We start from the raw sequence: 15,972 nt of genomic DNA, 5'->3' as shown, positions 1-15,972 counted from the left end.
AAATAAAAATAAAAGATTCTTAGCAGAGCCATTTCTTATCCTATTTCTGTTTTTAAGAAATATCAGAAAAACCTAAACTCATAAATTAAATGAAGATAATCACTACACAAAATTGCTTAGACCTTCCTAGAGAGCTCTTAAAATGAACGAAGTTTAGAGTACAGTTGACCCTAGAACAAGGCGGGGGTTAATCCCGGTATAATTTATAGTTGGTCCTTTGTATCCACGGTTCCTTCGATCTGCGGATTCAACCAACCATGGTCCACGTAGTACTGTAGTATCTACTATTGAAAGATATTTGTGCACGTCAAACCCATGTTGTTCAAGGGACAACTGTAGTTAACAAAAATTAAATGCACTCATACTAAATCAGATGGGAGGATATGTATACACATTTCTGAACTGTTCAAATTAAGTGTCCTCTACTAAAATCTGAGTTAGCCCTGCGTAGTTGAGCAGAAACCAGGGACAGAGGCAAAGGAAATTAGAAACAGGTGTGCCTCCCAAAGGACATTAATAAAAGGGCATTAAGGCTTTGGATGGACATGTGTTTATCTGTTTTTTCCATTATATACAGTGTCAAAGGCATCAAAAGTACTTAGCAGATTTCACAACCAATTTTTTTATTCCTTTTTTTTGGTTTTAGGAATGTAGGAAGCAGGTGGGCTATGGATCAAGCCAAATATAACCTAGTTAATGAGTACTTTCTGGTGGGAGTTACTGAAGAGCTTGAAGATTTTATCATGTTATTGGAGGCAGCTTTGCCCCGGTTCTTCAGGGGTGCTACAGAGCTCTATCGTACAGGTATATAAGGATGGGTTTCTTTTTCAAGCTGTCCTTAACTTTGTTTGCCACTTGCAAAATATGTGTGATTTGAAGTATGTTGAATAAAACTCCAGAAAGGCAGGTACATTGTCTGTTTCTCCTCACCATTTTCAATACAAAAACAGTACATGGCACACAGATGGTATTCATTAAATATATTTTTTAATGAATAAACATGCACGAGATTATAATTAAAAGGCATTGTAGGTATAGTGGAAAGATACAAACTACAGGGCCAGCCTTAGAAATGTGTGATATTCAGTAATGCCAGCCATACATTCCACCCTTTAGACATGTCTAGTGCTATTTAGGTAGGGGTAGGATGGGGAGACTGAGTCACGTTGATAATGATCCTGTGCTATGTCACAGTGTGCCTAAAAGAATGCTTCAGCAGCCGTGACAGTATTACACATCTGAAAGTGACCGTGCTGGTCCAATCTAATTCTGATTTTTTTTTTTTTCTGTTCTTTGGTAAGATACAATCAGAGGAACTCTTTTCCTGGAGTATGCATGTGCCCTAGCTTTTAACACATAGGTATAGAGAATAGGTTATGAGAAATCAGCACTAAGTTTGAAAATAGGTATTTTATCATATCTTTAAAAACAAACTAAAAAAAAAAAAAAAAAAACTAGTCAGAGCACCAAGCATTTGAGAATACAGCATGTAAGGTGACAGCCTACACTTTACCAAGTGGCCATTCTTACTTTTTTTTTTAATAAATTTATTTATTTTTGGCTGCACTGGGTCTTCGTTGCAGTGCGCGGGCTTCTCATTGCAGTGGCTTCTCTTGTTAAGGAGCACGGACTCTAGGTGCGCGGGCTTCAGTAGTTGTGGAGCATGGGCTTAGTTGCTCTGCAGCCTGTGGGATCTTCCCGGACCAGGGCTCGAACCCGTGTCCACTCCATTGGCAGGCGGATTCCCACCCACTGCGCCACCAGGGAAGTCCACGATTCTTACTTTTATTATTTGACATCTCATTAAGTCTTTAACAAGGGTAAGGATTTGCATTACAAAGGAATAAATCACAGTTCTAGTATGATTAGGGCACTGTTTTTGCCTGAATGATATTAAGACAAAACAATTATGCTCTTCCATGTGTCATATTAACTTAAACCGTCTCTTCAAATAAACAGGCATTGATCTTTTGTGTGTTCTCAGAATTTATTTACCTTTTCTCTTTTCCCTTTGTAAGTAGGAAAGAAATCTCATCTTAGGAAAACCACAGAGAAGAAACTCCCTACTAAACAAACCATTGCAAAACTACAGCAATCTGACATTTGGAAAATGGAGAATGAATTCTATGAGTTTGCCCTAGAGCAGTTCCAATTCATCAGAGCCCATGCTGTACGAGAAAAAGATGGAGACCTCTACATCCTTGCACAGAACTTTTTCTATGAAAAGATTTACCCTAAATCGAACTGAGTACAAGGTGTGGCAGTTAGATTCTTGAACTACAACTTTGACCCTGTCTTCACCTTAGTTCTCAGCTCCACAACTTGGATTGCTGATGGGTGTGTAAGATAATTTGTATTGAACTGAGTTAGGATACAGACAGTGACGTCAAGGAAGTAGATTCTGGCTGATATGTCAGTGGTCTAGGAAGTTTAAGTTTCAGCCTTTTTTTTTTTTTTTTTTCTAGTTAAATATTGGTGGGAGTTATAACCTCCTGCCTGGACAAAACCTACACATCACCTAAAATAAACACATAGCAGGTCTAATTGAAGGCTAAATATTGAAATACAATTTCAGAAAAAGTTCTGATACTCTTTTTGATAAAGCATTTTTTTTTCAACTAACCATGAATGAAGATGAATCCATTTGCTACTTCCACCTTCACCTGGAGGTTTGGGTTATACACCTCTACTGGATAGTGTTATTAACTGTTTGGCGGTGTGTACTTTGTTTTTGTGAATCACGTCCCATGAAATTTATTGAAATGTTTGATCACGTTTGCTAAGAATGTATCTGCTGTAGTTGGAACTGCCCATATTTATGTAGGTCATTTTAATTTTCTTAAAAAAGTGATTATTAGTGTTAAAAATCAATTTAAACCATTATTAATACTGTAAGAAGAATCAAAGCAGTATTTCTCATTCCTGTCTCCCCAGTATCTAAGATTGGGGAAACACTTCAAAGAATGTTGACATTGCCTGAAGTTTTGGTTAAGGCTTCCACACATTAATATCAAGAAAGTAAGTTTAGTATTTGTTTCTCCATCGGTTATTTGTAAAGGTGTAAACTGAGGTATTGGTGAGTCCATATTATAACTCCATTTAGTGAGCTGTGGTATGGGTAGGATTTTCCTACTTCTTCTGTACTTTTACTTGTAGACTATTTTTACTAAGGTGCTTTATAATGTGTTTTAAAGCATTGCATTTACAAAAAAAAAATGGAAAATGCTGTAAATATTGCATATTTTATGTATTTGGACCAAAAGATCATAAGTAACTAGACAATAGTGGTTTTGCACCAATTTTATTATGTCAAGTAAAACCATCAGACCTACTGTTCTTGTATTTCTCATTTAACTTTACTGTTAAGACATCACTGCAATGAACTTCAATAACCTTTCAATTTTGATACACAGTACATTATTCATAATTGGGGGCAGTAGTTATAGTGGAAAGAGTACTGGACGAGGAGTCAGAAAACTTGATTTCTTGTCCTGGCTCTGCCACTTACCAGCTGTGTGATCTTGGGCAAGTCACTTAATCTCTCTCTGCCTCAGTTTCCTCATCCTGCAGTGAGGATGATAATACCTGTCCTACCTACCTCACAGGGGTGTTGTGAGGATTAAATGAGATGGCATGTGAAAGCACTTTGAAAACTGTAAGTCGCTATATAAATGTAAGGTATTATGGAAACATCTTTAACATATAGTTTCATACCATTCGTTTTTTAACAAAGAAAGAGAAGAGTCCACCTATAAGCTGGTTGAAAAAACAGTTAATCTTGATATAAATTTGTGTTTAATAAATATCTCCTCAGTGTTTTATCTTCCCTGTTTCAACAACTATTGAAATATTGAAACACCTGTGAACTCTTATGGTTTCCTGAGCAGCTGCTTGAGTTCAGGAGGTTCCCTGTTTGAAAAAAGATTTCATTAGCTGACTCAGGGCAAGGGAAAATTCGCTCTTCAAATTTGGAAGATTTTTCTGATTTTATTTTACATTACCGTTCAGAAAGGGTAGCTATTTTATACCTCTGGTTTTTAAGGTATACTTTGCAGAGTTTGATTTCCCTGTGCATTCTTTACCTTCTTCCACTTCTTAGAGTAGCAGAGAGAAAGAATTTTCGAAACATTTTCTAAAAGGATAATCTTTAATAGGTTTAGTTTAAATAAATATCCCCGAACAAGGCCTCACCAAACTATGTAAGCATTATAGTCAGGTGGCTTTAAAGGTTATTAATTGCATAGAAGGAGGAGGGAGCGCTACTTATCAGAAGACATTTATAGACAAATTTAAAGAAAAGCTGAAGGAAGTTGACAGAAAGAGTCATTGTAGCACCCTTTCCCCCTAATAATAGGACAATATTAAGGGAATATCAACAGGCTTACTTTTCTTACTTGGCTTTCTTTTTGGTGTATTTAATACCTTTTATAGGTATTTGTTGAGAATATATACAAATGATTTCCTTGCCCAAAGTAAAGCACCACCTCAGGATGGGGCATCTGACATTTGTCTGCCAAGGAACCCTAGTATGCAGGTTATTCTTGGGAGTCCAGCTAAAATCTTATTGAGGTGCATCAACTCTTTTAGGTAACTAGAGTAGCACATAGTGCACTAGATCTGGGGTCAGTGAACTTTTCCTATAAAGGTTCAGAGAGTAAATACTGTTTTAGGCTTTGCACACCATTGGTCTCCATCACAAGTACTCAACTCTGCCATACTAGTACAAAAGCAGTCATAGACAACACATAAATGAATGAGCATGGCTGTGTCCCAATAAAACTTTATTACTGAAACAGGTGACATGCCAGATATGGACCATGGGTTGTACTTTACAAACTCCTGTAACAGATTATTATTTATGGAGAAATCACTTTTGAATCTGTACTCTAGTGGCCTAAAAGAGTTTATATACTTCCAAAAAAAGCTCCTAACTTCTATCCAAAGAATAGCTTTCTGATTCAGGCAGTCTCTCCCACGGTTTCATAAACTTTTACGACTTCGATTGCTTCCAGGTGGGCGTGTTTTCTTTCCCAGTTTAACAGTTCAGAATAGGGGCATTTATGCTATCATCTTTTAGGGTGGGTTAAAAGTATCCTTCCTGGAGACTGAGGAAGGGTTAGATTTAATTCCATGTGGTCCAGTACAGTCCTAGGAATCTGACAAGTGCAGAGTCCTTATAATACCTAACTTTATAATCAAATAAATAGAACAACTGAGACGATAATGTATTTTTTTAAAGTGGCAAATGTGGTTTTCTTTTTTCAGCCTTTGTGCTTTTTCAGTATTTTGAACCTAGGGAAAAAAAATTTTTTTTATAATACAAAAGCAAATTAACCACTTTGAATTTTAAAAGATAATGTTATGTGTGTATGTGTACATATATATATCTATATATGTTTATTTCCTAAAAGAGGGAAAAGTACCTTTTTGTTCAACTTGTATCAACTCCTATTTTCTAATTGCTGTGAAATGGCAACTGTTGATAAATTATTGTGACTGTTTTAAAATGTAATGGGGAGGATATATTTTGATTTTACCCAGCTTTAATCTGTAAAGTATCACTTAAATATATCTGATAGCAACACTTAAAATATTGCATGGGGATTACTTTTCTATCATCCATACGCATTTGTGCAACTTTGAACATATTGGGTGATTCTGAATTCCTGATGATTGGATTTAAATTACTGAAAATCAGAGAAAAGCTTACTGACTTCTAAACTTTGCATTTTATTTTTTATTCTTAAAATTCAATTAATGCCTATAATTTGAAATCCTCTGTTGCTCTTTCTCAATATTATGTCCTATCAGAGATTCCTAAAATTGTTAGTGCCATCAGTGATTTACAAACAGTATTTTGATATTGCAGATGATTTGCTCATTGTATTTGCATACTTAGAAAGAAAATAGTTTGTAGACAATGATTCTCTTTTTCTAATAAAATGAAATAAAAATTCTAAAAGCACTAAAGAATTTAACTAAAGGCTGGTTCCCAAATGCATAGCTGGTATTTTAATTTACGTTCATATTCTACATATAGAACATCTGTGTAAACCATCTCTCTGAGTTTTCCCATTGATCATTCTCAAACACACCTACGGTCCTAGAATCCTTTATTATGAGAAGCACCCGGTATTGTAACCTTTTATGAAGTTTGTCTTTAAGAGGCCCAGGTGCTTCTACTTCATGAGTTGAAAATTCATAAATTAGTGCTATTTGCTTTGAGAGGAAGCAAGGCAATTGCTGTTAAATTTTTGCATCCATTTACGCTATGCAAAGCTGCTGGATGATGCCAACTAAACTGCTGCTCAGGCAGCCTTTTGAGGGAAAAAGCAACCCTGTTTCAGATGCACTGCCAATTCAGCTCCTCTGGAGTGGAGCTTGCTTTCTGATTTCCTGGAGTGGGAATTGTAAAGAATGAAATGGGCGATCAGTTAGTCAGATTTATTCTATAGTTTAAGTTCATGCAGCTTTGTGACCTTTCCAGTACTATTTATAAAAGGACCCTGATGCTGATGATCTCTTTAAAACACATCACTGGTAAGCCTATGGTTTAGACACACTGGTGCTGTCTGATTTTTCAGACAGCTTCTTTAGCTTTCTATTGAGAGTCAGGTGTATGAGCATCTCTAAAGCAGTGTCAAATGTAATTTTGACAAGCATGGATTGTATATTTTGACTTTTATTTTATAAGTACACAGACAGCTGAAGAGTGCCTTTTCTCCTCACAATCCATGTTGGAAGATGCTCACTCCTCCCTCTGTCTCTGCTTTCTCTTCTCTCCCCTTCCCCTGTTCAGTTGATTCATTTATGCAATACTGTTTCCAACTTGAAACCATTTTGTCACATCTGTTGGAGAGATAATCACTCCTTTTCCTTAACATTCTGCCAGCTTTCTGTTGTTGAAGTGTTTCAGTTGATTACCTGATGCAAAAGCTATAAAATAAACACTCAGTGGGAAGGGCAAAAATGGTTTGGTGTCCTGTTTTAATATTTTCTTCCGTAGCCTTGACGCTGAGGGATGTTTTCCAAGTGGACTCAGTGTTCAGCGTCATCAACTTAACCCTCAGATATCACTGCCACCAGAGAGGTACGCATCATCACTGGTCTGTCGTGGTTTTCTGGCTTATTTGTGACTTGCAGCCTGACAGGCCTTTGCTGCTTTTTGCTTTGTACTCCACCATTGGCAGTGAAATTTCAGATAGAAGATTTACAAGGTATACTTAGGATATACTCTTAATTAGAATTAAAAAGGAAATGAGGAAAGGGCTATCAACTTAGAATAAAAAGGAAATTTGGAAGAAAAAAGTTAATCTGATTAACATTTATTGCACAGTTTAGACACGTCCATAATATTTCTTTGAGAATACACATTTCTGATAATTATGCTTTTCACCCTTAAAGGAGAAACTCTCAATTAACATAGATTTCCAGTTCTCAGCCACTGACTCATTGTTCTAAGCAAGTATCGTATGATATTGGGTTGAATAAAATACCAGTTCAGTGGTACATTGTCTAAACAGGGAATTTGGTCTGTACCCACAGAGGCAGAACAGAGAGCATGGATTTGAGAGTCAAATGGACCTGCATTTAGCAGTGTGACTACAGTCAGTGGAGAGAACAGTATCGTTGTAAAGGTTGGACAAGGTAAATACAAAGTGCTGGCCCAGGGTAGACTAATAACTGGTAGCTTTTATAGGCTGGGTTAGACTATTGTCAGGAAGCTGACCTGCCCTTCTGACCCTGCTGAATACTGGTGGTCACTTTAGAGAAGATGTTTTTATAAATAGTTTTGAATACCACTGAATTTTACTTTTTTACTGGTAACCCACTAATGCCTTTTACTTACGTCAAGAATAGCATAGCTATTCTTGATTCTGATACCTGCTGTTGTTTCCACCTACAAATTTTCTATGAGAAAAGGGGGGTGGCTGATTGTTCTAAAGGAGAGCTTGCTTGTTCCAGAAGTGGCTGTGTCCACATATTATCATACTTGAACACTGTGGACTGCAAAGTAGCACATACATAAAATCAGGATACCTGGAGTAAAATGATTTGCATTCTTTCAACTCTGTGAGAAATGAGGACATTTGCCTTAGTTATCAATTAATTAATCATGTTAGAATTCCAAGTTTTTGGGATATCTGAAAAATAAACTTAGTACATAATCATTGTCGCCTAAACCTGCATATTTTCACTGTACTCTTATCATCACTAGCTCTTTTTTCAAGCAGCAGTTGAACTTTCTGAATTTTCCTCCAGTAGTAACAAGTGCAGAATGCATATTCCAAATCACCGTCCGCTTGTTTTCTTTCTCTGAAGGCATCTGCCCACCCGTTACCTAGCCTTGCCTCCGTTATGCCCTGTCTCACCTTTGTTACCACAGAGCACAGGGTGGCACCCTGCAACAAAATAAAAAAATAGTAACAGCATCAGCAGCAAAATTGACTTCAAAATGCAAGTTTTTCCCCTTTCTACTTCAGGAATAACCAGTCGAACATATAAGAAAACTTCATAAAGTCACTATTCTCTTTGTGGTTTGCTGTATTTCTTCTAGTAGCATGAGACTAAAAGTTAAAAATATTTCAAGGGCCTATTTAAGGTAAAATGGATTTCTTGATAATATATTTAGTTCATAAGACCTGTGAGGGGGAAACAAATGGAAAAATGTCCAAGGATTTTTTTTTTTTCCTTTCACCTGTTTCATTCTATGAGAGAGAATACTAAGTCCCTTGAATAGATTATTTTTTTGGTCTGAAAACAAGGACAATGGGAATTCATGAAAAGATCATCCCTAAGAGTTGGCTAGTCGTTACTCCTTTCTTCCCACCTTTTGGTCCTATGTTTATTCAAAACCAGATGACCAGCTTGGTGAGATCACCATACCCATTTTTGTAAACCTTTGTTATCTTTGCGTTTTACCTTGAAAACTGATGTCTCAGACTTCATTTGATTTCCCGTATTTCCATAAGAGTCAGTACTTGCCTCCTTTTCCCCCAGTCCTTCACCATATACATATCGCTTCTGGAGATTCTCGTAACTGGACAACTGCAAGTCACTTGAAACATGCAATCACAAAGTATAGAGAGTTCTATGACTGGCTGTGAGAAACAGGCAGTTTGTATGGTGGTTAGAATATGGGCTCTGGGGCACCACCACTGACTAGCTATTTGATCTTGAGCAAATTAACCCTCCCCACGTCTGAATTGTCTCATCTGCAAAATGGGAATAACACATATCAACAGTTAGTTTGAGGACTGAGATAATATATATGTAAACGTAGTACTTACTTGGTTCCTGTTATATAGTAAGTGTTAAAGAAGTGCTAGCATTTAAATAAGAAAGCAAAAGATGAGGAGCCACCTATTTGGACCTACTGTGTTGCAGTGTGTATCCACTCAGTCACTCATTAACATATGCCAGGCGTGAGGAGTAGGAAAGAGGAACAAAAGAGGCATGGCCTCTGTTGAGAAGAGAGGGTGTAAAGAAGAAATACAAAGTATCCTGCAAAAATCTCATTCTTACCTTACTGATAAACCACCTCTTTTTGTGGTTGAGGATACATAACCTGCACCAACCCCCAGTCCCCTGGACCTTTTAAAACACTTAAGAGCTTCATCTCTTAGGTATAACCTTGAAATAGCAGAAGAACCAACCTCGCCCAGGTAATCAAGTTCTAGACACCTAGTACCTATTACTTTGCTCTAAAATGTAGATTTCCATCTTCGTCTCTACCACAGGCTTCATTTCATGACAAATGAATCTGTCCTCCCACTTCTCTAGATGCCTAATTGGGTTCGTAGGTTAAAATAAGGTTTTACTGTGAGAGGCATTGTTGATCTTCAGAGATAATTTCTAATTCTATTACATTTTAATTCCAAAGTCATTTAAACAATGAGAAAGACAAATAAAACAATGCTTTATTTGTGGTCCCAATCTAACAAATGGGTTGTAGTCTCAGAATTCATTATAAGCTAGTTGTTTGAAATCCATGTGGAACCAACATACATGTGGGCCAGCCTAACCCACAAAAGTTAGTTTAATCTAAACATTCAAGGATTTATCCCTTCCTTAGAGCAGAGGAACCTGAGGGCTGTGTCCTTTGGGGAGCTTACTGTGTTTTTCTGCCATTTTCCCCAAGGAGATTTTTCAGTCTTGAGTCCTAAAGATAAGTAGTTCATTTTTTTTTTTAATTTTTATTTATTTATTTATTTATTTATGGCCGTTTTGGGTCTTCGTTTCTGCGTGAGGGCTTTCTCTAGTTGCGGCAAGCGGGGGCCACTCTTCATCGCGGTGCGTGGGCCTCTCACTATCGCGGCCTCTCTTGTCGCGGAGCACAGGCTCCAGACGCGCAGACTCAGTAATTGTGGCTCACGGGCCCAGTTGCTCCGCGGCATGTGGGATCTTCCCAGACCAGGGCTCGAACCCGTGTCCCCTGCATTGGCAGGCAGATTCTCAACCACTGCGCCACCAGGGAAGCCCGACTATTGAGTTTTGAAAGATCGTTGCAGCAGTGTAGAGAACATGCTCTCGGGCTGAAAGCTGGGGACATGAGAACCTCTAAGGAGTTTACTGCAGTTGTCAAGGGAAGTGGTGATAAGGTTGGGGAGAAGCAGATGCATCTCAGTGCCAGAAACCCCAACATTTGGTGACAGATGGGATGTGATCAGTACATGGAGAATGGGGGCAATATTTGGGTTTGCAAAACAGCATCTATACAGATGCTCAACATCCTTTGCCTTTGCCCCAATTATGCAATGGTGATTGTTTTCCAGGTGAAAGTTTATAAAACAGACCAGTGTCTGCCCAGAGAACCTAGCACCACAAAGACAGGATTCACTGTCTCACTGTTAAATGCTTCATTCCCATGCCTCTTTTTGCTCATTCAGATTTTGTGACCTGGGTTAGGGTTTGGCAAAGAATTTCCCTAAAAGCACCCGTACTGTCCTGTGGTTTGATGTCAAAGGCATCTAGTGAAACACGCCAATCAACTTGAGCCTCTCCCTTATCTGTGTGACTTCCCTAAAGCTGAAGCTTCAAAATTATAGTCATGCCTGGAAATGTTTCACATCATTATCACTGAGAGAGTTTATAGGGAAATAGAGAAAACCTGGTTGGATTGATTTTCATTTTAGGGTTTCAGTCAAAGGTTTGGGCAACTAGATTACTAGAGCTGTCAGCCTAACAGTGATGCTGGAAAAGAAACAGGATGAGCTCTAAGTACAGTAAGACTGACTCTGTCCAGATTTTTTGCTAAGTACTATCCCTCCCCGCCCCCCCCACCAATAAACAGGAAACATAATGACACGTATTTTGAACTATAAGAATGTTCAGGGCTTCGCTGGTGGCGCAGTGGTTGAGAATCTGCCTGCCAATGCAGGGGACACGGGTTCGAGCCCTGGTCTGGGACGATCCCACATGCCGCGGAGCAACTAGGCCCGTGAGCCACAACTACTGAGCCTGCGCGTCTGGAGCCTGTGCTCCACAACGGGAGAGGCCACGATAGTGAGAGGCCCGCGCACCGCGATGAAGAGTGGCCCCCGCTCGCCACAACTAGAGAAAGCCCTCGCACAGAAACGAAGACCTAACACAGCCCAAAAAATTAATTAATTAATTTAAAAAAAGAATGTTAAGAAATTCCTCTCCCTGAGCAATCCACTGAGAGGCTGGAGTCAGGCAGATCCAAGACTGATTATCCTGGGATTCTAGAAGCGCAGTTCAGTTTTTTCTCTTTCTCCTTCTCCCTCTTTCTTTCTTCCTTTTTTCCAATTTAAATCATTCAGTCTGTTAGTAGAATCTTGACATCAAAGAATTTCTTGACACTTAAACACTCAATTTGTGACTTTTGAAAAGATTGTACCTTCTTAAAGTAGCAAATTAAAGCTTTAACCTATATCTAATTGAGTGTTAAAATCTGGCATAGGTAGACCTACAGTACCCAAGTGATATGGCATCCGACCTTTGGTTTTACTTGGCAAATATGAACCAATTTGGCATATCTCAGGGTATTTCACATAGCATCCCTAGAGATTTATTTATAGTGTTTGTGGCAATAACATTCAATTTGTATCTGTTTTACTGATTCTGGGTGTTCCCTTAATAACACAGCCAGACTGAGATATAAAAAAACAATGCAGAGTGTTTTCAGAGTCTTATGTGCTAGAAACTGATATTTTTTAAGCATCTCTCAAAACTGACTGGCTGAAGTGTACCTTTTCTGGGTAACAGAGCTCACCAGTAATTCCATTTGAAGTGAGCAGAGCCTTTCTGAAAATGGCTGAGGGGAAATAAGTAACATTTTATTCAACCAAGAGTAACCAGAGACTTTTTCTTTTTTTCCTTTAAAAGTAATTTAAATTCTCCAGAGGACTGGTAATTAGGTCTCTTGGCAGAGCATGGTTATCTGATCAGACTGTCATGCCCGTAAAACAGTGAAAACGCAAGATGTTGATTCTTTCATATGTGTTTTTAAAGGAGGCGATGGACTTTAAACTCCCTTCTTGGTCTTTCTCACTAGTGCTCTGTTTCTGTCTCTCATATGGGGGCTTTTCAAAGAAAACTTTAGACAAGAACAATGTTTAAAAAGTGGGCCAGTTATATTTTGCTTCTCTATTTCTACCATGCTGATGGTCCCCTACTTGATTATTTAAACACTGGTCCAAATCCAGATGGAATTAGATGCCCCTTACTGCAGTCAGACAGTCTGTAATGTTTGATACGGATCTTCTGAGTGGACAAGATGAGATTAGATTGGTCTCTCTGGGAGCCAACCCTATTCATTTTGCAAGAAAGTTATCCTGGAGGCCTGAGGGCTGCCAAGAGCAAAGTGGAAACAGAGCCCAGTCTTTTCCTTTTATCAAGATCCACAGTTGGTTCCACATTAAGCAGTGGAGCACTCGATGGTAAAAGGATTTGAATAATGAATTGGATCAGAAGCCAAGAAGGAGGTCTCCGCCACCCACGACTGGAATATGAATTTCATGTGTTGTAACTTTATTACCATTTTTTGTTTAACGTATGACAGAGGCCTAAATCTCTGGCATGGAGTCAGTCGCTATTTTTAGGTATTGGGTTCTTTTTCATTTAATTGATATTTATTGAGCCCCACTCTGTGCCAGTCACTGCACTACAGACCTCTCCGTGCGCTATGAGCTTTAACCCTCAGAATAATCCTCATATTTAATCCTTTACAGTTGTATAGAATGTTATACTTTATGAGGCACTTGCATGTTTATCTTCCCATTATACTCTCACCTGAAATGTGGGTAGCATTGTCCTCATTTTACAACTGAGAAAACTGACACAGCTACGAAGAGGAAGAGGGGCTAGCCCAGCCCTCGTGATTCTTGCTCCACCAAACTCTGATGTCCTTCCTGCTACGTTCCTGTCTCTCCCAAGTGAGCAGAGGCTCTGATACAGATTAACAGTTAGTTGCAGTGGTTCTCAAAGTGTACTCCTGTCTCCGGACCAGTAGCATCAGCATCACCTGGGAACTTGTTGAAAGGCTGATGCTTAGGCGCCAGACCTTCTGAGTAGGGTCAGCAATCTGCGTGTTAACAAGTCCTCCAGGTGGTTCTGACACAGACTAAAGTTCAGGACCCACCGGACTAGAGTCCTGGTCTAAAGATGAGAGGACAAGCTCACCTAGGTTAAGCAACCTGTGAAAGGCCTCTCATAATAAAGAAGTTGTGAGCTTACTATAGTTTTAGATTTTCCATGTTGGTAAATTCCTTTCTGAAATACCCTTTGGGGGAGGGGAGAGGTGGTCAATAAGAAGACAAAGGTCTCTGGATGTGTTCTTCTGGAGAAAGGCACAAATTCTGCCCCATCTAATGAGTTTCTGCTTTCTGGGGGAGATGAACAGGAGGGGTGGTCCTCAAAATGGCTACTAGAATGTCCAAGTCAGGAAATCAGGGAATACAGCTGTGGGTCCAAAATAGCTATCCAGAGTAAGCACATGGCACCCGGATCGTTCCTGGCCCAAGTTCTTTGTTCACTCTTGATATTTCACTGTGATGGAGTTAATGGCAGGGGGGCTCCTTGTTCCCTGCCTTGCGATACTCCTGCAGCCATGGCTTGAGGCAGAGTGGGAATACCTGCAGCTCCTTGGAAATCCCTAGTGCTCTCCTCACTGGCTGAGATCCACAGCCTGTGGTCACACGTGGACTTTTCCAGTTGTGTGGAGTAAACAAAAGTGCCTACCTGTTTCTCATGAATTTTGTCTGCATTTTTTGTTTTTCCTCCTTGAAGCAAGAGCCCAAACCAAGGTTTAGTCCATAGAGGTCTTCCAGGGAAATCAGAACTGGTCCCCATCCCGCGTAGCAAGGCCTTCCTTCCACAGGCTCTAGAGATCAGCAAAGCAGCAGACTGAGCCCTTGGGTACAATGTGTTTGTTCTCTTCAACACATTCTTTTTGAAAGAAGGAAACTGCTGTCCATGTACAGAACACTTCCTATATGCCGGCACTGTGCTAAGTGCTTTGCATATGTTATTTCATCCTATTAAAACTCCAAGGAAGATACTACTATTAGCCCCATTTTACAGATGAGGAAAATGAGGCTCACAGAGGTCCAGATGCTTTCCCACAATCGCACGGCTGGGAAGTGGTGAAGTAGGATTCAAATCCAGTTCTGAGTGCAAATTTCTAGCTCTCGACCATTGTGGGACACAGGCTCAGACAGCTGTGACGTTGGGGGAGAAGGTCTGTTTTGAAAGTCTTGCCACATTCTATTTCAGCCTCTTTCCTCCAGCCCCACAGGGCTTGGCAACGGGAAAAGTGCGAACCTGGAGCTATGGCACTCATCCATGTGGGCCACAGCTGTGGTTGTAACTCAGCAAAGGCCTCCACCGGGAAGGCTTGCAACTAGAAGTTGGGAGGGGCATGCTTAGGCCATTTTGGTTTTTTGAAATGCTTCCTCCAAGTCTCTATTTCTTACTTCATAGCTCGTACCCCAGTAGATAAACAGTAGTTTGTTGTTGTTGTTACTGTCTAAAGAGTAACCAGATTCAGTGTTTGGAAAATCACTGTAGGTGCTTTGGGTCTGCTTTCAGTGTGCAGGCCAGTCCGAGTCCTGGGTTCCTGGGCCAGCAAGGGCATCTTAGGAGTTCTCCCAGGGCACTCCGGTTCTGGTAGGGACACCAGGGGCAAACCTTGCCTTTGCACAACAGACATCACGGCAGGAGGTGGTCCAGGCTACTCTGGGGAGGTGGAAGGTGCAAAGCCTCCCTCCAGGTGCTGCTTGGAGCAGACTTGGCCCTGATCCAAAGTGGGGACCCAGGAAAGTCTAGTTGTCTCCCAGCGTCTGTGCCCTCTCCCACACTCTCTCCCTCTATGTACCGAGGGCCTTTCTGCAAAGAAGGATTTGGAGATATCCAGGGCTAGTGAATCTAACCTCCCCCCCTACCCCAGGGTGGGGAAACAGAGCTGGAAATTTGCAGTGTATACATGGCCTGAAGCCAAAGGACTAAAACCTCTGCCTCGTGGGGTGGGAGTCCGGCACCCTGGGGCAGGGAGGGGCGGCACCTTGGCAAGTGAGTAGGAGGGCCTCCTGCCCCCGGAGTTCACTTTGTAGGTGGTACCTGCTCTGAACCCTCCAGAGACCTATGAAGCTGGTTATATCCCCTGTTACCGCCTCTCCCACCACCCCCCTGCAACACACCTCCCCTGCCCCCAGCATTCCCTGTGTGTGTCGGAGAGGTTTCCCAGCACCTCCCTCGCTGACACATCAGACCCATCCGAGTCAGATGGGGCCTCCCATTTAGTCACTTAGGCCTCTGGAGTCTGGGTGGCCCAGGCCTCATGCCAAACCCACTACTGCTAATAGCAATACGATTATAATGGCTTTTATTCTTAAATTTCCTCTCTTCCAGGAGCCCCAAGGTCTTTAACAAACGGAAGAATTATGCTGCAGGCCAAAAAATAGAAACTGAGAGAAAACATACACCTTATTCCAATTCTACTCCTCCTTCACG

The 15,972-nt window shown here is 40.4% G+C and overlaps 1 protein-coding gene across 2 annotated transcripts in view; it reads left to right on the top strand.

Moving 5' to 3' along the window:
* The window catches only part of HS2ST1 (heparan sulfate 2-O-sulfotransferase 1), a 198,062-nt gene extending 192,698 nt beyond the window's left edge, over positions 1–5,364 (top strand). The window contains exons 6-7 of one of the 2 annotated variants that reach the window (XM_061186365.1): positions 647–804; positions 2,019–5,364. In XM_061186365.1, the coding sequence (XP_061042348.1) occupies positions 647–804; positions 2,019–2,248 (388 nt within the window). In that variant the 3' untranslated portion in view covers positions 2,249–5,364. The remainder of the gene's footprint in view (positions 1–646; positions 805–2,018) is intronic. The other variant, XM_061186366.1, reaches the window with a different exon arrangement.
* Positions 5,365–15,972: the final 10,608 nt, after the last annotated feature.

The sequence above is a fragment of the Eubalaena glacialis genome, chromosome 3 (genome assembly GCF_028564815.1).
Source record: "Eubalaena glacialis isolate mEubGla1 chromosome 3, mEubGla1.1.hap2.+ XY, whole genome shotgun sequence".
Lineage (NCBI taxonomy): Eukaryota > Metazoa > Chordata > Mammalia > Artiodactyla > Balaenidae > Eubalaena > Eubalaena glacialis.
This window is presented reverse-complemented; position numbering and strand designations above follow the sequence as displayed.